This window comes from Aulostomus chinensis, chromosome 15 (genome assembly GCF_037954235.1).
Source record: "Aulostomus chinensis isolate RoL2024-O1b breed Wild chromosome 15, RoL_Achi_v1.0, whole genome shotgun sequence".
NCBI lineage: Eukaryota > Metazoa > Chordata > Actinopteri > Syngnathiformes > Aulostomidae > Aulostomus > Aulostomus chinensis.
Window position 1 is genome coordinate 18125299 of NC_141334.1, and position 24612 is coordinate 18149910.

The window sequence follows — 24612 nt, forward strand, 5'->3', positions numbered from 1 at the left end:
AGAAAGAAAAAAATAAATGTTTGCAATAGACAAAAGAACAAAATATGGCACTATTGTCAGAACAACCAGTAGACACGAACACAGTTTTTTTAAGGGACGTTCCCCCTAAAATGAAAAATAAACTCAAGCTTTTTTGTTCAGTCTTTTCCTCGAGCAGCTCCAACCAGCTTTTCATTCACTAAGCGTTTCAGTGGAAAACCCTGCTGGAAAATTCCCTCCGTCACATTACAGGAAACCCAAAACGTGCACTCAAGAGGACTTTCCTCCAATCAGAAGACATGACAGAAACCTTCCTCCTCACATACCAAGCACACGTCCCACACACAGAACAAACAAACAAATTTTAAAAAGCAGCATTGCACCAGTCTGTTCAAACAGATGTCTGAAAATGTTGAAATGTGGCTGAGAAGCGCCGACAGAGACAGGATCACATGGACTGTGCACATACACAACTCTGAGAACACATCGCAGCAATGAACAAATGTAAGACCCATTGAATGAACATCGACTCGATCCAGTTTCCCATTACGTTTTACATTCAGGCTCCAAGAAAAAGATGCGATGGCAAAGTTAACAGCAGATTCCTCCCTTTTTGCTCAGGTTTGGTCTCAAATTCCCTCAAATACACAACAGCTAGAAGTGCACAAAATAAGAATACAAAATTAGAATTTTAAATACTGTAGCAGCAATTCTTTTCTTTTGAAGTTGAAAGCCTCCAGTAGTACAGGTAAAGGCTTTGGAGTCCGATTGTCCTCTGACGTGTGAGACAGTGTCTATACAGAGGGTGCAGGTGTTGGAACTACAGGTGGCGGACAGGTTTGAGACGCGTCTCAGAGGGGGCACGGCTAGAGGACTCAGCCATGTGACGCTGCAGTGCTCCAGCCTGAAAATGTCTGAACAGAAGGGGAAACCTCCACTGCCGCCACACCTTCATCCACAGACGTTCCCCTTTCTCTCCTCTGCCACTCTGACGGCCTCGCAGGGCATCTCCGAACGAGTAACAATTCCTCCTCATCTTCCACCCACCCTCTGGCAGCTTGAACCACAGCAGGTTGGGGTGACAACGGGGAGCTCAGCTCATCAGTCCAAAGGACAGAGTCGGATAGCGGACGCATCTCTCAACTGGAGGCTGTGGCGATGGCCTTCTTGAGCTGCTGGCTGCGGATCTCGCGAGTGCGGGACTCCAAGAGCAGGTCGTGGCAGGTGTTGCAGACCAACACGGGGTCGTAGAGCTGCTGGTCGGGGATGGGCAGCTTCAGATGACAACAGTCTTTACAGAACACATTGCCACAGTTCCTAGAGGTGGAGAGCAAACCAAGAGTTAGAACAGTTTTAATGACAGAATCCAACACCTGCTTCCAAAATCCTGCTTTTTTGTGCATCAACAGGCTGCTGGACGGCACTGTGACACCTGGTCATCTGGTTTATTGGCTGAAAGAAATGAATTCTGAATCTTTGGAAGACTTTGTTTTGAGGCTGCTTACCAGGCAGATCTGTGCTGTGAGAATAGTGAAAGAAACACCAAGCTCTCCGGAACAAACGAGCTCCACATCATTCAGTTTAGTTACGACTGAAGACAGTGATGGTGATATTTGGGGCGAAAGGTTTAAAAGGAACAGTCCAAGTTTTGGTGCTGTAGATGTAACTTCTTTTTTGCAGAGTTACGAGCAGACAGACGTCACGCTCAAATTTGCTGGATACGATGAACCAGCGGCTTGTTAGCTTAGCTGATAGCACAAAGCCTGAGAAGAGAGAGGAGCAGCGAGCCTTGTCATTTTAAACACTGCACTGTTACAAGAAATAGAAAGCGACACTTTCTTTCTTGCACTATCAAACAAAGGATCTAATGTCCAAAATGACTGAGCTTCAGGGGTGTTGGCTGGCAGATCTCGTTACCGCTGGAGAGCCAGGCTGTTTATTCCAGCTCTCTGAACTCAACTGTGAACCAGCTACTGCCAGTAGCTGCATGTGCAGCGAGGATTGAGCTCATAACACTTGGCATGTGTTGCCAATAAGATAATTATTTAAAAGAAAGTTGAGAAACTTGAGTAACTGTTAGTCCAGAGGAAACCTCTCCACAAACCTCTGAAGCAGTGCTTTGATTCTTGTTGCAGAGAAGAAGAGAGTTGAGAACAAAATCCCACAGAAGAGGAAACCGTTGACTGAAGTGCACTCGTGAGCGCTTCCTGCCATCTAGTGGCTCTTTGACTGCAACGTTCACCCTGTGAGAGTGACACATTTGTCTCCAACATAACTTAAGGAAGACAAAATGTTGCCAGGCTTGCAGTGATTTTTGATATCTTTTTTTCCCTCCAGAAACTACCACGTAGGTGTGACCGAACCCTCCTTATGACTAGTTCTTGATTCAGAAACAACACTGAGACGCCACTACAGTGGCAGTGACGGGTCTGTGTGAAGAGGAAACTTCCAGTGGCTTCAGAGTTTAAACCCATTTGAAAATATTTAAAAAGACAGTGCTGAAAAACCAGAGTGAAGCCCCACCTGCAGTGATGACGTCTCTTGGCTATCCAGAACTCGCAGTCACAGTTGAAACAGTGGGAGGCCATGTGGTCAGGCACCCACCTCGTGACCTGCGTGCACGCGCGCACACACACACACACACACACACACACACTTCTGTCAAAACAGTGTTTGGTAATGAGAGTTGCTCTTAGCCATACAAGTAAGGGGGAGGAAGAAAGGTGAGAGAGTGCAGACGATGACGCTCGAAAGGATGCTGACCTCTGTGTCCTTGCGCTCCACTCGATCCCAGCTGCCCTCAGACAGACGGTCTTCACTGTGTGTGGACAGAGAGTCTTCCTCATTACTGTTGTCGGACTCCCGCAGACACGTCTGACAACAGAAAGAGGACAAGAATAAGACACTTCCTGAAGGGAATTAAAAGTAAGTAAGTACAAACACTGGAGACAGCCAGAAGCTTCTAGCACTTCTGTCTGTCTCCAGTGGAACAACAGAAAAAGCTCCTCACAATGTCATCCTCATAGTCGATGTCAGGCTCGGAGGGAGGGGTGCCGTACTGTTTACTCTCCAGCCTCATCTGCAGCTGGCGCACCTGCTGCCGCAGCACCTCTACCTCCTGTTTGTATCCAGCCTCGATTTGCCGCAGTCTTTGCTGCACAGCGTCCATGGGCACTGGCAGCCCGTCATCATCGAGGTATGCTGGGGCTTGGGCTGGGGGAGGAGAGCTAGAGGCTGAGGGGGAGGGGTATGACACAGGTAGAAGCTGATGGCCTGCCAGGGTGTAACTGTTGAGGGCAGTAACAGTAGGCCCACTCAGGCCAGTGGAGCCGGCGCTCCGGGCAGCAGACAGCCATGCTGGCTGCAGGGGGCTGCTGGGACAACAAAGAGCCTCCCTGCGGCAGCACTGGGAGCCGTTGGCGAGGGCGAAGCCCTGGGAGCGGAGGAGCTTACAGGCAAGCCGGCGGCTCTGGTAAGTGTTGGGCTGCAATGCCCGGCTGACTCCAGAGTGACCGGCGCTACCGCAGGCTGATTGGGCCAGGACACTGTCCCAGTGGGAGCCCAGTAGGGCCAGATCTGAGAGCTGGCTTTGGGAGATGAGACGGTGAGCTGCTCCCTGGATGTAGTCTACAGGAGCTGCTTCAGCTGCTAACACATTCTGCCTTCCTTTAACCGCATCTGTCCTCGAGTCTTCTTTGAGTGGCAGTGACTCCAGCTGCTCATCATCACTGAGATGAGTCTCAGAATGATCCTTGCTCTCTGCAGGAGGAAGGACGGGAGGAAGCTCCCCCTCATCTTTAAGAGTCTCGGTGGAATCCTCCATGGGAAGAAGTGAGGTGAGCTGCTTGAGAGTCAGGAGGTCTGCAGACTCTTGGAGGCCGCTTGTCTGCTCGTCAATGTGGCCATTAAGCAGGGAGGTGGGTGTGGTGGCGGCAGGCTGCGGGCTGTTGCAGGGCAGAGGTAAGCACGGCTCAGAATTAGGAGTAGGTGACATAGTGCTCTCAGGAGTCCTGCAGGGGCTCTCAGCCTCCAGTGGAGGTGGGGGAAGTGGAGGGTTGTTGATCTGTGGTAACGTTTGCTGGAGGACTGGAACAGGGAAGGTAGTGTGAGCAAATGGGACATCTTTAATGAGAGGGATGGGGGGAAGGGGTGGGGAGGGCAAGGGCTGGGTGGTGAAACAGGGCTCTTCTAGTGTGTCTTCACTGCTCTCTGCCTCCGAGCCACCATCTGGAGTCTTGACAGGACTCTGTTGTAGGGGTTCCCCATCATCACAGTCTAGTCCATTAACAGGTATGACCTCATCAGAGCTATCTGTAGAAGCATCTTCCGTGGTGGGGGAGGTCTCCAGGGCAGGGCGACCCTCCTGGCAGTGCTTATTGAGATTGGGGTCACTGGATGTTCGTGTTAGGGTCACCCCGTTCTCAAAAGCTGACAGCAGGTTGTCCATGGAGCGGGTCTTGGGAAGTCTGGAAATCAGAAATACTAGATTTGTTGATTCATTCCCACAATAATTGCAATGTAGTTCTCTATTTGACGCTCTAGAGGGCAGTGTGACACCATGGAGGGAAATTTTAACTGTCTGTAGATGCCAAGAACATGAAGTACAGGTCTGTAAATATTCGATCAGATTAGCAGCAGTCATACCTGTCAAGGGAACGGGAGGTGAGTTCGTCTCCTGTGATACTTGGCGGCAGGTAGTGTTCCATAGAGTCGTCCACAGCCGTGCAGGGGGAGGAGGTGGGCAGGTAGACGGCTGTCCACAGCTGCAATGCCCGTGTGTGGCAGACAGGCTGCAGCACCTGGCAGATAAACAGCAAGTTCATTTCAGAACATCAATATATTGACCGCAACTGTTGCTCCATCAGTGGATGTTTCAAAATGTCCATTTTCATTCGAAAAACGATCAGAAAGGGTGATGGAGAGATTGCAGGATGAGAACCGATAAGCTGGAAGAAGCAGTACGTACCATATCATGACTGGGGATGTAGAGGAAGTTCTGGAAGTTCTTGTTTCCAGTGCGAAGCAGTGACCAGACGGAACATGTGCGTTTGTAGATGTTCCTCACCTCCCTCTCACGAGCGTTGTTACATAGGAATGTGCCATAAAGACATGAGTACGTATGCTGCACCAACTTGACCTGGGCGACAGAAGTAAAATAATCCATTTATAATAGTGATGATTCCATCTGACAGGAACAATTTTCAGGGCAAGACTTTGAGGGCAAAAGTAAAATACCTGACAGGCAGAACTTTATCCTATGAAAATACATACTGTAACCAAAGAACCAGCACTGATTACCTGCTTGGTGGTGTGATGAGAATGCTAGTATGCATGACAGTTACCACTTGTGCTTTCTTAATATCAATAGTTAATTCCAAAGCCACACAGTTACAATCATGAGCGACACTGATATGTACAGAATTGTGTATGTAAGGGACCGGCACCCACCAGGAAGGACTCGTTGAACTCAAACAGACAGGGGAACTGTTTGAGCAGCTGGTGGACACAGTCCAGCCACTGCAGGAAGACGGGACACTGCTCGCTGACATCATCAGCATTCTCCTGGTGGCCACAGCGGTCCCCGAACTTATGACCATAGTCCAACCACTCAGTCTCTACAAGCACCTGGAAACCCTGCAGATGTCATGGTAGTCAGCATCTTTTTCTTGAGCTAATTCAGAAAAAAAAAGATATCAGACTCAGGTGCAGACTTCTACCTCTAATGTTCTGTAGTAGGGATCCAGCAGGATCTTGGCGAGGGCTACAATCTGAGGGGTGCGGTCCCATCCGTCTGAACAATGCACCAGCACGGGACGGCCTTCTCTTTCCACTTCTGAACACACTAAAGTGGCGGCCTTCAGCATGACGGACAGGTGCTGCAGCCATCGGGTGCTCTCCAGAGCTGAAAGCCAGCTAGAATAAACACAGGTGGCAGATCAGGTTACTTTAATAGATTTACTCCATACATCAATGTAGTCCATGACAGTATTGTTGAGGCAGAGATGTAAGGCTGTGATACTGTACAGCCAATCAGGGTTAACTGTTTCTAGAGTGACGGCACTAAGAGACGGGTCTCTGACCTACATCTCTGGAGGCCTTGCCGCCACTAAACACCTGCAGCTGAACAACAAGCCTTAAAGTAGCATGATGTGACATAACAGCTGCTGGGTTAACCCATGTAGTAGGCACAGATGTAAACACACACAACACACACACACACAACAAATACTTAAAACACATAAGTAAACACTGAGGCAAACGGAAACACATAACACACGTATCCAGTGTCTGTGCGACCAGACAGACAGCTGGCCGGCTCGGCAGGATACTGTGGCAGCGCTCCCAAACACTGTGTGGTGTTGCCTTACTGTGGGACATTAAAGCAGGGGGGGGGGGGGGGAGGCACAAAATGAGGGCAGAGATGCTCAGAGAGAAAGGTCAAACAGATCAACTTACTTTCCTGGATCTGGGATCTGACTGCAGACGGTCCTCAGTGCCTGGAAGCTGTTGCGGATGGCGTGGATGTTGGCCATTCCCATAAACATCACCTCACAGTTGGGGTAGTACTCTAAACACAAACAAACAACTCTGATGAAGGTCACAAGACGGAAGAGATACAGCAGAATCTCGCCTTTGGGTGAAGGTTATCACAGCAAGTCCACCACCAACTGTGCGATGAGGAAGGAACTGGTCAGATCAGGTGTTTCCAGTCTTGCTAGGAAGAGCAGTTCTGACTTCAACACACCTTGACGTTTTAAGGATGCTTGGCTGGCTTCATCTATGTTGAACTCTGACCTCGAAATAAGGTGACCTCTACCTACACATCCACATTGCAGCACAGACAGAAGTTATATTTCATGGTTTTATTACTTATCATAATTATATTTAATTCACTTTTTTCTTAAATCAACATTTTAATTTCAATCATTTGGATTTATTCAATTAAGATCTGATCCATGTATCTTGTTTGTATTCCATGATGTTCTTTTTATGATCTTTTTGAGTTTTATTATCTTTTGCTGTCTTAACAGCTCTTGTTCTCTTGTCTCAATGAATTCATGCTTTTGCTTTTCAATTTTGGACTTCATTATATCATTAAATATTTAGCATTTGTAAAGAATTTTATGTTGCGATATGTTTTATTGGTGCTCTATTAATGATTCATTGACTAAACAGGCAGCGGTCGATTCTCTACATCAGGATCGCGAAGGGTTTTGGAACGTTTACAACTGGGTCACAAGGAAGCCACGTGATTGGGCAAAATAAAAATGATTTCAGAGGATAGAAACCAACTTGCATGCGCAGCAGTTCCCCTCATCACTACCTTTTATCTCTCACCCCCGGCGTGTCAAAAACAACGACGACAAAAAAAAACCATTTCATGTGATTAAAATGGACGGAAAAATATTCGCAATGCCTCTCGGTACAACAGCTCCATGAATCGCGGCCTCCAAAAATGACTTCAAATAAATCAGTGCGGTTATAAATCATGTACGGTTAAAAACTATTCATCTCAATCAAGAGGGAAGAATTCGGTGAAAGTATGTCATGTTAATTTGTCACTTTGACGAAAACTAACTGGTATGTTAGTGTGGCCTTAAACATGCCTTAATTAAAGTTTTTCTCATTTGAGGTCAGACGAACAAGCCGGAAACACACACTCCTTCATATACAAGCCAAATGTGTTCTCACATCCAGGAGAGCCCCGAGTCACGAATGCTATTTGATGTCAGTGTTTGTTGGCCCCTTCGTTATCCTCCTTTTAACTAAACATGGGAACTTATACAACTCACTGGGTTTCTTAGGGTTTTTTTTTTGTTTTTTTTTTTTAAGAGGCAGAAGCTCAAGCAGCAAAAACACAATCCAGATAATGTCAGTGGTTGACAAAAAAAAAAAAAAAGACATAAAATGGAAAATATCCTGTATTGTTTGTTTCAAATGTGTTGCATCACTGACCTTCACATTCGCATCCTCCACCTTTGGCTCGGTTGGCCACTGCAGCTGTGTATGAGCGAGCGTCCAGAATCAGCAGCTTCTGTGGCACACTGTTGTCATCGCAGCCGGAACCGCCCGTCAGAGAGGAGTCTGGTGACACAGGCGGCGGGACAGGGACATGATTCGTTATGATAGGAGTGGACAGTGTTTTGTGAATCGAACTGCTCAGAGAGGAAGGTGGGAAGAGGAACATCAGACTTGTCAGTAGACACGAGAAACAGATAAAGACTTGATTCCTCTTGAAAATCAATAAAGCCCCACGATGACACAACCTCAGCGTTGGTATTGGTAACGATCACACATCAAAAGCCCGGTTTGCTCCATAGAGAACTACGAAGTCCTACAGACCAAACAGCTACTCTCTGCCCTCTGCAGTGCCTTCAGAGAGAAATGGAACAACACATACCGGCTCCACCACAGAAAAAACCCAAAATGAAAGATGCCGAGTGTTTGAGTTAGGGGTTCTAGAACCCACTAGATCTGAATATGATATATGATGCAGTCACATTTATTTCTTCTAAACTGAAGGAAGCAAATTCAGGAAATAGGCAGAATGGGATTTACAGACAATTGTCTTCTCAATCGTCTTAACGTATTTGCTGAGCCATCCGTGTGTACTCTGACATGTTTGAAAATAGAATATTACTTGGCACACTTTGGGAGAGTGTAAAATCAATTAGACAGGTAAACAATGGAAATGATTTTCTTTCTTTTGGGTCGTGAGTAGATTTTCAAGATTAACTGTCCAATTTGGTTGCATTTTTGACAGCGACGGCATGAGTTTATGGATTTAAAAAAAAAAAAAAGTTTTACCAAAATCACTGTCAGAGGAGTCGGGAGCCTCCCCACGTTGTCGGCAGGCTGGTGCTCCACAGGAACCCTTGGCACCTGAGTCCATCTGACAGGCTTTCGCAATGGACGACACCAGGTACTCGTCGTCCGTGTTCCTCCAGCCCCACCAGCTGATCTCAGGCTGGCTGCAGCGTGCGATCACCACCCCATTCTTCTGGTGTCTGGGGTTCAATGTTACAGGGTCAGTGAACACAAATATAGGTGACGTCCAGGTACTGAGAATTCATATGATCAATGCAAATACTAGCAATCGTGAAGTGTGATTTGTCCCCACCTGTAGACCACCACAGGGATCCTCTTCCAGGATCTGAAGGAAGCAACACTTTCCAGCTCCTTGTCAGTGATCCATATTGGAACCAGAAGCTTCTGCGGGTAGCTGGAGCAGAGCCTGAGGACAGAGAGGACAAGAGATGTGCTGCTTATAATGCTGCGGTATACAGCCTGAAGACTGGGGGACAATTTTAGTGAACTGTGCCAGCAATGACAGTCAGACCACGAGGGAAAGAAAAAAAAAGAAGAAAAAAAACAGCACAAAATAAGAGTTTGGAGCTGCAACAAACACACACCCACACAAAATGTTCTGGTATAAAGGATCAGCTTTGAAAAAAAAAAAAATGTCAGAGAGATACTTTTCTTCAGTTGTCACCGATTGACTGTCTGAGGAGGAAGGGAGAGCCAGTGTGTGTGTGTGTGTGTGTGTGTGTGTTTTGCGTTTGTGTGTGTGTGTGTGCTGAGTCATGGGCCTCGGCAGGTTGTAGCTTGTTTAATTAGCCTGTTGTCCTGTGTGTCTTTCTCCCTCAGCAGGATCCCCCCCCTTCTCTCTCTCTCTCTCTCTCCTGGGCCCATCAAGCACACTCACCATTTTTGTTGCACTTACATGTGCCCAGGCAGCAAAACAGACACATGGATCTGATACACGGGTACAGACACATAACATTACTTCTGCTTGAGTGAATGCTAATGTATGCGTGTGTGTGTGTGTGTGTGTGTTAAAAATTGGACGTGGTGAGACCGACGGGCTCAGAGGACACATGAGGTTTACACCCTTACTATCTTTTAATCGTTTAACACTTCCCTTCCATGATCAATACATATGCTACTTTTTGTACAACAGGGACAGAGTTGTAGCAATGCAAAATGCAAAAATCCTCAAGCCCCCCAATAAAAAAAAATAATTTTTGTGAGACAAGAGTACACAGGAACAGGTACAAGCACAGCTTCAGGGAACTTTGGGCTGACAATGGAAGTGACCAATCTTTCACTGTCGACACTAATTTTCCTGCTGGTGAACAATCATATCACTGAAATATTTTTTGGGATATTGCTGAGGACTTTTCATGAATCAATAGTTATAAAAAAAAAAAACTAAAAAGTTGAATACTGAAGTATAAAAAGTAATCTCTGTCAGCTTTAAATTCAACCTACACACATATATACACATATATATATACATACATATACACATATATATACACATATATATATACACACATACATATACACATATATATACACATATATATACACACATACATATACACATATACATACATATACACATACATACATACATACATACACACATATATATACATATATAAATATATATATACATATACACACACACACACACACACATATATATATATATATATATATAAATATAAAAATATATATATATAAAAACACAATTTTTTTGACAGAGCCTCTACTGAGATTGAGATGCACACACTCTTCAGTTTGGTGGCACTACGATGACAGTGTTCCTCCTCCTGCCACATTTCCACACTTCCTCCCCGTCACGTCTAAGACATCTCTTTGAAAGGCTGTCACTCACTTTCTAAACAACCCGCCTGACACATAAGTTCAGTACATTTGTGCTGAGGTAGTATGTGTGGTAAAACATCTACAACATACTTGAAGTTGCAATTTATGTCAGACACTCTCCAGACGTTCTGTGTGTCGAAGCCCATACGCTTGACTTCCATCTCCATTCGCTGACGTACATGATCACCTGCAGGGAGACAAGGCAGTGAACAGCTGTAAAGAAAGTCTGTTCCTCAAATTTTGACATCAAGTTTGGTTTAATTCAGAAATCAGACTAGAGTGAGTGTGTGTGTGTGTGTGTGTGTGTGTGTACCTGGGCGGCAAAGATGAACGTGCTGATCCTCATCATCAGCGCTGCCTCCCAGACACCACGCATGATAGGCCAGGGCAAACAGGTCTTCCAACCGGGACGGGTGAGTGATGGCCCGGGTCAGACGCTTGACCCACTCCTGGCACTGCTTGAATGTTGCAAAGTGGCATCTGTGGACAACCAAATGTAAAGACGAAAAAGATTTTCAGGATCTTCAATCAAAATACTTTGTGTCTACCTCCTGTATATAAACAAAGAATCAAGCTCTGTCAGATGTTTAGTGATTTTCTAGCCCCAAAAGAGGAGCAATAATGTGGCAGCTTAATGAAGAGGAACCAGGATGCCACTGGCACATCTGCTGGAATGAACAGAGGAGCATTCCAGTCAGCCGTCTCTGATCTCAGCAAATTAAAATGTAACATTGGAAGATGAAACTAAATCATCTATTAAGACAGCTGGAGTTTAACTGATGCTGGGAGGTATACTGAAAAACATCTCCAACCTTATTTCATTCCGTGTTCACATGACACTGGTGGTATCACAGGCCCTGTTCCTGAGACACGTTATGATGTCCAGAACATTCATGTCAACAGAGCAGGATCAGACGTAGAAGATAGGAAAATTAAATATGCATCTCAAGTATAAACAACTTTGAGATATTTAGCTTTTCAAGCTTGATATTGTTACTAATAAATACACTCCTTAGAAAACTTGAGAATAAAATCCTGCAGTTACACTCTATAACTTTGCAAAGATAACTGTTGAACTGTTTTCTGGAACTGAAGCTGAATGTGCCAGGAGTAATAATAATGTCCCCCCCCCCCCCCCAAATGTCAGCGTTGTAAGGGTTATCTTCACACCTGGAAATAGTGACTGGTGGTTAACCGCGAGTGATTGCTACTACCTCCTCCCAGCCAGGTGCAACCTAACTACGTATTATGGATTCAGATGAGTAGCAGAGAACTGTGTGTTGTATTTCCTCTGGTTACTGACATTCTGCAGTCAGTTCCATGTCTTCAGTGTGTGACAGACATCCCCTAGTTACCTGACAACTTTGGAGTCTTTGCAGTTGATGTGCAGCTGAAACATATCCCTGCTATCCACGCTCTCTATCAGCCTGAGAGGCACCTGTAGGGGGAGACAGAGAGTACTAGCAATGAGCCTCAGGGCTCGCTGTCAGCAGGCGGCACATCTGCAGAGAGGTTACCACCCTCTGGTCTAGCACAGACTGATCCAGGCTGGACAGCTTCTAGCTCACCGCAGAGGACAAGATGGCTCTTAAAGTAGTTTTACTTTCCCCAGAGTTTAGTTATGATACAGACCAATATTTCTGGGTTTGTCCAGAGGACCGACAAGTTTGCTTTCTAAAATATTGAATCATACACTAAGGTGTGGTGTTGCTGAAGGTGCTGCCAGGAATATGAAAGAAAATAACAATTTCAAGTCTTAATGCAGGATCAGCCACCATACTGCAACAACTGCATTTTCCCGTGACATGTGAATGTAACCCACTGTTATCACTTAATTCAAGTACACTAGCTGTCCTCGGTGCGTTGTTGTTAGAGAAGCTAAATAAAGCTGTCTAGACTGTGGCAAAGGGTGGGGTTTATCATAAGGTACTCACAGATATTTCATTGTCCACACCTGGGTAGGTCTACAACACAGTGACACCAAAGAGCACAAAAACAGGGAGGGAGAGAGAGATAGAGAGATATAGAGAGCAAGTGAGAGAGAGAGAGAGATAGAGAGAGACAGAGACACAGACAGAGAGAGACAGACAGAGAGAGAGACAGAGACAGAGACAGAGAGAGGGGAGGGAGGGAGGGAGGACACCAGACAGGAGGAAATGGAAAAAAACAATTAAACCAAAAAGCTCAGGAGATGCAAGAAAATGAAGGGTTAAAAGGAAAGAAAACATCACAGAGGTTGAAAGATGAAAGATAACAGCTCACACAGTGTGCCACTTGCAGCGTGACCACATGAGTGAGCCAAACTGAAACGGTGGAGGGAAAGACAAACATGGACAGGACCAAAGGGCAAGAAAACAGCTTAGAAGTATGAGGATGAGTTGTGAAGGAGTGACGGGGGGTGGGGGGGGGGTATGTGTCTTGTTGGCATACTGAGTTCATCTACATTGCCACAGTCAAAGCAAGTCAGCCTGGTGGGCACTGTGAGCTGCTGACTTCCTAAGTCCCCGTCATCTTTTCCAGAAGTCGAGTCCTTCAGGAAAAGACGCCAGGGAATTAGGAAGGAGGAGGAATTCCACTGCCAGTGGACACAGACAATTGGCCTGCTTGTGTCTGAGCGAGGCCTGACGTCAGCAGGGGCGGGCTGGTGGACATCGGTGCCGGGGGGGGGGGGGGGGGGGGGGGGGCTTGGAGCCTAGTAGTCACATTAAACCTCTCCTGCCTGAGGATCAGAGAGGCCGCAACTCCTGGTACAAATAACTTCAAGCCAACTATGATGTTATGTGACCACTTCATAGCTGCATATGTAAAATACCTGCAGGTTTATTTGTCTTTTTTAGTAGTTATTGGTTAATAAAGTTCATATGGAGAAGGCAGAAGGTTTGCCCAAACTAATATCATAACCTCTTCTCTCCTGCTATTGGCTATTGCAGTGGCGTGGCTCAGTGGTAGCGGTGATCACATGGAGAATCGGGCCATTTAATCTGAAGTGAAGCTGTGAATGTACTCACATTGATGACAGAGTCCTTGAACTTGATGTGGAGCCTGTAGTTAGAAATGGCAATGATGGCCTCATCTGCACGGCCAAGATATTCCACCCCTTCCCCCTGGAGCACTGGGAATGGCACCTATAGGGACAAACAACCAGAGTGTTCAAGTATAAACAGCAGGAAAATAAAACAAACAAACAAACAAAAAAAACACGTCAACACTTTGGCTTTATTAGGGTTTGCTGGACATAGACTCATTTAAAGCTGAGCCTCTGTTATTGCCCAGTCTGGTTCTAATTATTGCAGATCCTGGTACAAATGCTGGTTAATAGGACTAGAAGAAAAGAGAACATTGTTAGACATAATGACGTTGACCAGAGATGGGAACGATGCACTTATGTAAAATTTTCAGGGATCTCTAATTCACTCAGCTGTTTATTTTCCTGACAACCCACATATCTGTACTTTCTACTACTTACATTTTAAAAATAGGCTTTAGTTTTGATGCATCGCAGGCAAAAAATTATGTGGCAAAAACAACGATTAGAGAACCCAGCAGATACTGTCAATATACCTCAGAGTATGATGGTACTTTTTTTTTTTTTTCAGTTTTGTGCCAAAAATAATCTTATAAATGGTTTCATTCACCTGCTAGCATGTTGTCTCGAAGATGCACTGCACATCGGAGTAACTTCATTCTATTCACTATTTTAGAGAACATTCAATTCTATGCTTTTTTTGTACTGCTTTTATCTGTGCATTAGTTTAAAAAAAAACAAACAACAAAATGTAAAAAAGACACAAAACACACACCAAAAAAAAAAGAATATGTGCACTTTTGTGCTTGTCAGAATGCTAATGGTTCCTAATTAGCAATAAGTAACTGAAAGTAATGGAGGATTTGCAAATATGAAGCCGTAAACCAAAGTATCGCGCAAATTAAAATGTCAAGTTAATAACATTAATCTCAGAGGAGAAATAGATGTTTGCACCAAATCTAATTTCATCCAAAAACTGTTTAAGAGACATTTCACTTAAGAGGAAAGGTCACGCGATCACTAAAAGTCATTAGAATTCATTGTCTGAGAACTTTGCAAAAATATACGTGCCACTGCAAACGACACTTTGACCTGCTGGTGGCGCGACACAAAATGCCAGGGGATCAGTAAATGTACCATGAACGAGTCTACAGATGAAAGATAGAATACTTGAGATGAAGAGGTGGATTCAACAGGCTGACGGTCGGACTGGTAACAACACCCAGAGCAAAGCAGCGAGCGTAGCTGAGACCACTGAAGGAACTAACAGGCTCTGAGATGCTTGGACACACTCTACATTTCCTTTACATGATCTTTGAACCATTTTCTTTGACATGCTCAAACTTCGCTGGATTAAAAAATGACCTGCTCGTCTTAGATGCAGTTGACTGAGGTAAAGATTCGTCTAGAAAACTTGGTCTTGAGATGTCCTTGGGTTATTTCAACGGAAAATTATGCAGAGACGCTGTTCATACGCCTCAAAGTCAAGTGGAAAACAATCATGGCGCTTAAGAGACAACTGCTTGACGCTGAAAAAAGTAAACAATTTAGATATGAATCCATCCATCCTGTCAAAGGTCATGTGGGGGGGGGGGGGGGCTGGAGCCTATAGATATGAATACCTTCCATTTTCTTTATTTATTGTATTAATTGCAACCATAACACTTGCCAAGCACTGTTTTTTTACCGTATCAAAAAAACATAACTTCTTGCTGGCGGTTAAACTATGAGCATTATTTATCAGACTAATTCTAATGGAAAAGAATATATATCATATATTGCTATGGATGTTTTCAAACGACAGCACAACATCTCTAATTCCGTGAAATAAACATTTATGTGCAAGTCCTGCTTATTAGAAGCTGAGCTCTTGTTTCCCCAACATAATAAATATGAGAAAAACAGTTTGCATGTGTAGCTGTCCAATTAGTTTAACAGAGGGATCATTGTGAGCACAGAGGGCACGTTTGTGAGCGTGAATGGGCAGGCAGACGGGAGGGCGGGGCCGGGACTGCTGCGTGCACCCGTGCTGACGGTGCAGCCAGGGATCCCAAACTGTCCATTAACATTCTGACGTTTTATCCCAGGCACAGCCAAGCCGGTGCTTTGGCTGCAACAAGACCCATGCATTAAGGCAATTGGTTCCCGACAGAGGTTAATATAAAACAATTTTCATTTCATTCTGAGGCATGGTTGTAGCTGCTTTAAAAGCTGACCTTATGGTTGGAAACTTCTAAATGGCTCACTTCAAATAAAAACGGATGCCTCCAACCAAGTTTGAAATGATGAATGTTATTTTACCATTAAGTGTAGCAGCTTTTAGGGGGTTTAAAAATGAGGCCTTTTATGACTGCTGCTGATCAGGAGGATTTATGTTATTACATTATGTTCAGAGATTAAACAATTTCTATTGGACTGAAACAGAAAAGCCTGCTGGGAGATACATTATCGCTCAGATATCACTCTCTCATCAGCTAAAGTGAAGGTTGTGGTCCACCCCTTCACTCCTCACTTCCACATTTTCTTAGCACTCCTGTGTGTCTGCCTGCACGAACATTATTCCTGGCCACCTCCACATCAACACAGCCCGTGACTCAGGTCTTATTTAGTTGCTGGTGGTGAGGACAACAGTGTGGCGACAAAATTACCTCATCCTGCATTAGCATGCACTGCTGAGTCACGCAGAGCACCCACTGATGCATGTTAAAGAGGACATGCAGCAGGCCAGATGGGAGATTATGGTAAGATGTCGGAAATACAGGCTCACTTGAAACAACATTAACCATCACGGTTAAAAGCACAGTCTTAGTGCAACGTGCACGGACCCAGGAAAACGGGTCAACTCCAACAGATTATCTTTGAACGACAAAAAAGGAGATGATACATGTAATGAATCTAAACTTACAAAAAAAACATTTGTTTTTACAGTAGGGAGATGAGAGATGAAAAGCTGTTAGTGCTTCAGAATGCTGATGACTTGTATGAAAAAAAAGAAAAAGAAACCCCCTGACATTTATCACTGCACCTGCTATTGCTCATCTACCACTGGAAATGTGTGCGCGCGCCAGGATGGGAAGCATGATGACTACAGCTTAACCAGGGAAATGGAGCACGTAGTACTCAGTACTCCGTACCAACAGAGCCAAATATAGACACCCAGCCCCTTGGTACCCTAGGCCCTTAATAGAGGGGAAGATTTTAAATCAGACTATAAAATGTATGCATGAAGAAATGGAACCAACTTCAAACTGGCAGGCACACAAACAAAGTAGAAAGCACTGACTTTGCAATATGAAAAGCAGCAGAAAGGTCTCAGCGGTAGAAATACAAGCATTTTTCTTCAGACAACCAAATTGTATTGCAATGTTTAAAAAGCAGCAGAAAGGAGTCTGTGCAGGTCCACGCACACTGGTCTCCTGTGAAAGACGCCTAATACAGCCTGCTGAGACAGTGAACATGCTGAACAGACTCAGAGCTGCATTAAGCAAGCTGTGCTCCCAAAGTAGGTGCATGAGTCAGGGAGAGCCAGCAAGTGCAGCAGAAGATACTGTGTCACGTTTCCTCCACAAAGCCTTCACCAGCAAAAATTAAAGGGGAGAGAGTGAGAGAGAGACAGAGGGGGGAGGGAAAGAAAGAGAGAGAGAGGGAGAGAGACGAGGGTGGGGGAGTGAGCGAGAGACCCATGAATAATACTCTCAGACTTGTGAGTCGTGACTTCCGGTTCAAGCAGCCGGCCATGCGTTTTTTGGTGCACGATACGATGTGCCGGCCCTGGAGGACAGGCAGCAGGGTCTCCAACTTGGTAGGTTAGGGAAGCCTGTGATTTGCCTGCAGGACGGCTTTGGTACGAGATACCAGCTATCAGTGAAGCTCTCATGGGAGCACCTACACACAAAAAATGACACAATAAGAGACACAATTTGTGACTATGTGTGAATGTGTGTGTGTGTGTGTGTGGGGGGGGGGGGGCTAAGTGTAAGACAGCAGAAACAAATGAAAGAGTTCCCCAAAATGGGAACATTAAAGTTTTATGCTAAAACAGCTGCGCACGCTGTCTCCAAAATGAAGAGATAGCTCAAACGTTTAGATCCTGTTAACAGATCTGCTTCATTCATCACAAACACCAACCACAGAAATCTACCAGGATCTCTGACATACAAAAAAAGACAACCAAAAAAGAAACAAAAAAAAAAAAAAACCAACACGTTTTTGAACAAGTTGATACTCCCATCAACTCAAGTAGAAACACGATGGGATTGAAAAGTGTAAAAAGACAGAACCAAATATGAGATAGCAACCCCAGGCGTGGTGGAACTGTCCTGCCTCTCCAGACACATAATACTCAGCTCCATTAACCAGCAGACAGCCAGAGAGCAACAACGCACCATCAGGGAGGAGCTGCCCATCACGCCACTGGCATCTTCACTGGAAGACACTTACAAATACTTTGTACTTCAGTGACACAGTGTTTTTACTGGCAGTTTTCTTTAATCTCTGCAGGGACTTTTGCGCATTCAATGTAAACAGCATGGGACAGAGTTAAAGAGTTGTGCTCTAAACTCCAAAAACAAAATGCGATCATTCAAGGAACCAAAGTTTCAGCAGATATGTCGTTTCTTAAGCAGACGACACGAACCAGTCATAAAACGAACAACATGAAGCCAGGATGGGTTAAATGTAGGTCGACACCATTTGGAAAAAGTATCTAATCGTGTTTATCGTGTTTGTTGACTGGTATTGCAATATTATTTGTAGTAAAAGATGAAATATTAATTTTATATCCTTAGTCTCCTTTTAGATGGAAAAGCCACACAAATGAAATCTTCACTGAAATGGGAACAGACATTAATTAGCAGCAAATATTGCACTTAGTTGCAATTTGTAAATCAAACTAGGCCTTATTGCAATTCTGATTAAATTTTGATTAACAGCAGAGCCTTGGTTGAATGGATGATAGTGTTTGTGATGAGCTGATGCAATTTTGCGTTCAAAGGAAACAAGCGTCCTGTCATACCAGACAAACTCTATACTCAACTTGCCAGTTTGTAAATGTGCCTGCTGTCCTTGTTAAAGGGAGAGTACACCAACAACAAAAGAAACGCTGTTAATGTTCAACAGACAAACACTTCAGCGCTCCCTCTTAAGCTCCACCTCGTAAGTCACAGTCGGTCTATTTGTCAGCTGCACCACCACAGTCCCATGTCCCTGGAGCAGCCTCTACAATAACTGATGGTTCTTTCTTGACTAACAGTGGGGTCGAGCCCAGAGTACCAGCGTTATCATCAAACCTTTACAAGGGTCTGCCAACTGTTGACATTTCGCTGGTGGTTTAAGTGCAACAAGAGCTGCTATACAGAATTAACCAGTTAGTTAAAACTGTGTCGTAGTGAGTTGTTTTTCTTCTCCATAAATCTGTTCCTAACCCAAAGATCTATCCCCATGACCCTTAACAGGATAACATTAGAGGCAATAGATGGTTGGAAGATTGGAAATCCTACCCCTATTACCACGGTTACTAGGGAAAATTTAAAAAATGACGAAATAAAATTCATGGACGTGCGAAATAAAAATATCAATGTAAAAAAAAAAAAAAAAAATCAATGCGAAGCGGCACTGCACACCACTAACACTGATGATTTTTGACCCTCTCGCCTACTGTATGCACATATTACAAGAAGAAGAAGAAGCAAAGCAATTATTTCAAAATGGAGGAAGACGAGGTCGAACCGGACGCTCCTTCATCAAACAAATCTGTTGCGTGGACTTATTTTAGCTTCCCATGTAAAAGACAAGTCAACGGTGAGACGATTGTGGATAAAACAAAAAAACGTGTGCAAACTATGTGGGTACGCAACACCCTACACTGCGGCGAGCACAACTAGCACGGTAGAAGAATATGCACCTGTTGAAGGCTAAATATTCCAGCTCACTGAGGTCAGACATTGTAGATCCAGATTAGACTGCAACCCTGAGGATTTCTCAATATTTGTTTTCCTTTTCATTCAAGAATGTAGTTGTCCTCATTGTTTACAACAAGGCACTTTTTTGAATTGAAATTTGATGTTTGTATTTGCGTCGTAGTCTAAATAAGGGAAAAAAACCAAATATTTTGTTTTTCAAAGCATTTTTTTTATTTTGTACTGGCTCAGCAATAACTTTTATGTCTGCATATTAAGGAAGAAAATAAAGAATAGTTGATTTTTGCATTTCTGATTTTTGATTTTCTTTAATCTTTATTTCGTAACGTTTCGTGAGTTGACTTTTTTGTTGCACCCCAAATGGTTACCATTACCAAAAAGTTGAGACAGTATCCAAGATTGAAACTAAACCCAAACAGGGATCTACAACTTAGACTGAAAGAGTGACCTGAGAAGGACAATGAGATTTGTGAATTTCTGTCTGAAGGTCATCAGACGAGGACAAAGTATGACCCGGCTCCCTGACTGCAGCAGGTACGGTTACTTTTAGTGTTGCGTCATTACTTCTGCACACTCAGGGGAAATTTGAGGCCAAAACCAAACCAAGATCATGTCTTACACTGACCATCGCCTGTTGTGTCTGAAAGAAAACTCAGGACAATGTACAGACCTGTCCCTATGTTGATTGTCAAGGGTTCTTATGAGGGTGAGAGCAGTTTAGGAGGGTGAAAAGAACAAATGACCATAAATCTGCTAACCAGGGAACTCCCGTAATACCCCTGAGACACATTCTGCTGTCAAAGTATTCAAGCTCTCAGCTCATTGTCCCATGTCTACATCAGGTTAAGAAAAAAAATAACAATAGAAATTAAAATCATTTTTATGACAAGTTGGCCAGCTTATGTCTTAGCCGTTACAAATGATTCATTGCGGTGGAAGAGGGAGAGGCAGCACACGAGCCTGAACACCCCATGCTGCTGACTGGGTTTTTGGACCCGCGTTTGCTCATTAGGGCGCATTCAACCTTCCAGAAGACCCGCGTCTGAACTCCTGCCGTGAGGCTGCGTGCCTGTGTTTTTCTCTCTCGTACGTCATCGCGCTGACAACGTCATCATTTCACATAAACGTGCAGCGGAACACTGAGAGGTAAACAAACGACAACGTGGACGTCGTCAAGTCGAATGTTAGCATTGTCGTTGCTAGCATTGCAGTGTTGTCTCTTTTGCAAAGCATACAAACTAGGTGCAGATTGGAAAATGTCCGAGCGCTAATGCAGCCTCGGAGGATGGAGTTTTTGGCTAGTCTGGAAGGGAGCCGAAGAAGCTACAGGCGAAGCCTGACAGGCGGCACAGTGACAAAATCAAAATGCGACAGGAAGGTCGCGTGAAACCTGAGACGACGCGGGTTGCCTTTTTCACACTGCAGCCGCGCCGCGCTGCTAAACACTGGGATCGCTTGGCAAGTCGGTTGACACGGGTTTGAAATGCCGAGTCGACCCTTTCAGAGTGCCAAAAAAACCTGTGTTGACGCGTGTTTTTGGTGCAGTGTGAAAGGGGCTTTAGATAGAGAATGTACTAATACTCCCTTGCACCTCATCAATATACTAGAGATTCTCTTCTGTAAATCAATATGTCTTTTAAAAATATGATTATTTCTCTTATGAATGAGGGGCATTCCTACACAAATACTATCCACCAATTTCCTGACTCAGCTTTGTCTTAAAATGTGGCAAACAATGACAAAAGTCACTCTTCTCAGCCAACGTCACCTCGTCTTTAGTGTCTAGCACCAAATAGTGATTCGTGCAGAAAATCCAGTGACAGTTCAGACTTAATCAGAGGAGAGACCACTGACGCACTGTCACATGCCAAACTTCCAAATGAGCTGGGAGTGAAAGCAGACATGATGCAGCTCTGGCAGCCTGATGAACACTGATGAGCTCACCTGAAGGCTTTCATCCTCCTTCACCAGCTCCTTCTGGGGGAATAGGTCCTTGGCCTTGATGTACTCCAGACTGGGAGGCCCCTCTTCACCCTGTCAAAAATAAAACACATTGGTAGATCAGATAAACATCAAAACAAAAAGTGAATATTGTTTGAGGTTAGCTACGAGCTAAAGAGGGAGCTACAAACCAAGAGGAATATTTCACAATCCACACCCGCCAGCAAACCCAACAAGGTGCCAATTAACTCAACTATGAGTGAGCGAAAATTCAATTCAAATATGGGACACAACCTTCTGTTAGATACATGACAAAAGCAATTTTAAAGACAAATCAATGTTGTTATGTTTACCAATTCATCCTTTACAGCACTTTTTCTGATTGAATCACATTGTGCAGATTTTACATTAAGATTTTGTTTTTATTGGCACTGTGCGTTGAAGTTCTGCATGTACAAATGATACAAAAAAACCATCCAAACTTTGAGACTGGGTGTGACATTCTTCAGCAAACAAAGACACAGAGACTTGAATAAGGATTTCACACACTTGGCCAGTCATGCGTTAACACAGACTTCTTACAGTGCTGAAAAATAATACCTCGCTAAGGTCATTTTATACTCCATACCCAAAGGCGCGTGTTGCTTTGCAAACTAATGTTATATTTCCAACATTCGCTGGAGCCTGATGTAGCTGTAGTGATGGACATTTAGCAAAAATAAAACTCAAAGAACTTCGGAGATGAGAACAAGAGAGGAACAAAGAGGGCAGTCAACCGTGTTGGAGTGGCTTTCAGACCAGGCAAACACTTAAACCAGGTCACAGAAAAGAGTCCAAATAAATCAAATGTTGCACTTGAAGGACAAAAATCACCTGCAAACTTTTACATTACCAGTAGACTACAGCCTCTAAACAATTTTAGTATTTGGTTCCTCATATTGGTGGTGTGATCTTCATGTGAACTGTGCTGGATTTGCCGCTTACATCGAGTATAACCAAGTGTCAAAGCGTCATGGAAATAGAAAGTAGTGGGAATAGAGAGTCCTGAGAGGAGGCGGAAAGGCCCCACATATCCACCGAATGGCGTTGATGTCCCATGACACGCCATCACTGTGCAAAACCTGAGGCTTGACCATGCTGATTTCTGCCTTGCGTACAATTACTAAATCTATCACCTAAAAAGGTCTGACGCTTCTGATTAATCCACACCACCCAATGGGCTGACAGCTAGCAGATAGAGCTAAGAGGCCTACAGTCATAATCCATCCTCCACTGTTAACTTCTGATCTCAGAGGCAGAGCAATCAGCAATCATGGGAATACATTAGCCAAAGCATTGCTGATTGAATTTACAGTGAAAAAGTTCCCAGGTAGAAGCTGATAAATCACATTTTAGGGCTCGGTAATAAGGTAATACTCTATTGCGTAAACACCCACACCACGGAACATGAAAGAGAAACCATAGTTATTCATAGATGAATCATCCACTAGAATTTATTTTGTATTGAAAACTTCAGTACGGATGTCAGTGCAGATGGCAACCTCTGAGGTAAGTGCCCCCGAGGCTACTACCACTACAAGTACAACTAGGCTCTTTAGATGCTCCATCAGTGAGCTATGCTAACTCTTTATATTTTCTAAAGTGATGTCCAGACTGTAAAGTTTTGGGTCGATATCAATGGCAGTAGTTTTTTTTGGCTGTATTTACCTGTACTCACACACACACACACACACACACACACACCCGTATACTTAAATCTTTGTGAGGACTTTCATTGATGTAATACATTCTCTAGCCCCTCACCCTAATCCAAACCATCTCAACTGACTGCCTGTTCCTAACTTTGACCCTAAACCTAACCAGAACCTGATTCTAACCTCGACCCTAAAGCCAAGTCTTAACCTTCAAACGACCCTTTGAAGATGTGAGGGCCGGCTAAAATGTCCTCACTTTCCAAAAATGTCCTCACTCTGTTGGTTAAATACATATTCTAGTCCTCAATCTGTAGCAAGTACAAGCGCACACACACACACACTTCTCATTAACATTGTCCACTCCCATCTGTGACTGCCATCTTATTTGCTGATGAGCTGATAGCCAACAAGACAAATATCAGCCGATAAAGACACACGGCCAATTCCCTGCTAATGTTTCAGTCGTACCAATACTGATTTTCTGCGTTTTGTTAGTGTTATGCTGCTTTCATTGCACAGCAAAACGGGAATAAAAAGGAAAAAAATCTTGTTACTTGGAGACATTCAAAGACTATTCAATGATGGTTAGCTTCACTGCTAACTGAGTAGTCTAACTAGAGCTATTTTGTATTTTCTTGCAAAAATGACCGAAAGCAAACAAGACGTTACAAAGCCACGGCACTCAGCTGTATAAACATTGGATTTAATTTCTAGATGACTTAATGTCCATTTTCAGGCTGTTTAAAAAAAACAAACAACACATCTGCATTCAGAATTATACAGTATATAGCCTGTTGAAATACCCGCACTCCTCAGAATCACAGCGCACACTACTGGACGTAAATTTCGGCGTATCACTTGCAAAGAAATTGAGCGTTCCATAACTTCAACCTGCAGGTGGTTGCTGTAATTCATTGAGAATTACAGCATTTAAAATTGTGAAAAGCAACTCCGGTCTACTCAGTTCCAGCCTCAATTTCAGATTGGAAACCTCATTTGAACTTCTCTAAATCCCTTTTACTGTGCTATGCCACTAATCTCCTGACCTTTGACTTGAGGTAGCCTTTGGCATTAGAGTGACAGGACAGCTGTGGAACATCAATTTTACTATTTTCACCTGAGAACGGCGGGACAATGGCAGTAGTCATCAGTCAGAAGTATCCTGTGAGGGTCGTGCCACTACAGGTTAATGTCACACACCGTTACCAGGCAGTCTGAACCACCAGCCCTCATTGATGCATTCGCTTTTTCTAAGGGGAATAAAGGTTACCTTGGCGTGTCAGACAGGGTTCATAAATTCTGGTGGAAGCTATCGTTTTGGAGTCTCTTCCTAAGAAACGCAATGCCAATTTATAAAGAAGAGATGCATTCAATCTCTGCA

The 24612-nt window shown here is 44.1% G+C and overlaps 1 protein-coding gene across 9 annotated transcripts in view; it reads right to left on the bottom strand.

Moving 5' to 3' along the window:
* The window catches only part of mtmr4 (myotubularin related protein 4), a 42699-nt gene that overhangs the window by 372 nt on the left and 17715 nt on the right, over positions 1-24612 (bottom strand). For 8 of the 9 annotated variants that reach the window (XM_086226756.1, XM_086226754.1, XM_086226762.1 and 5 more), the window contains 17 exons: positions 21541-21630; positions 13662-13778; positions 12009-12091; positions 10967-11133; positions 10744-10840; positions 9101-9214; positions 8788-8987; positions 7936-8064; positions 6436-6547; positions 5697-5892; positions 5428-5613; positions 4946-5116; positions 4624-4778; positions 2990-4445; positions 2743-2853; positions 2503-2591; positions 1-1296 (listed from right to left, as the gene is read on the bottom strand). The exon at positions 1-1296 is cut by the window's left edge and continues 372 nt beyond it. In XM_086226756.1, coding sequence (XP_086082882.1) covers positions 1119-1296; positions 2503-2591; positions 2743-2853; positions 2990-4445; positions 4624-4778; positions 4946-5116; positions 5428-5613; positions 5697-5892; positions 6436-6547; positions 7936-8064; positions 8788-8987; positions 9101-9214; positions 10744-10840; positions 10967-11133; positions 12009-12091; positions 13662-13778; positions 21541-21630 — 3651 coding nt within the window. In that variant the 3' untranslated portion in view covers positions 1-1118. Of the gene's footprint in view, positions 1297-2502; positions 2592-2742; positions 2854-2989; positions 4446-4623; positions 4779-4945; positions 5117-5427; positions 5614-5696; positions 5893-6435; positions 6548-7935; positions 8065-8787; positions 8988-9100; positions 9215-10743; positions 10841-10966; positions 11134-12008; positions 12092-12587; positions 12618-13661; positions 13779-21540; positions 21631-24612 lie in introns of all 9 variants that reach the window. The other variant, XM_086226763.1, reaches the window with a different exon arrangement.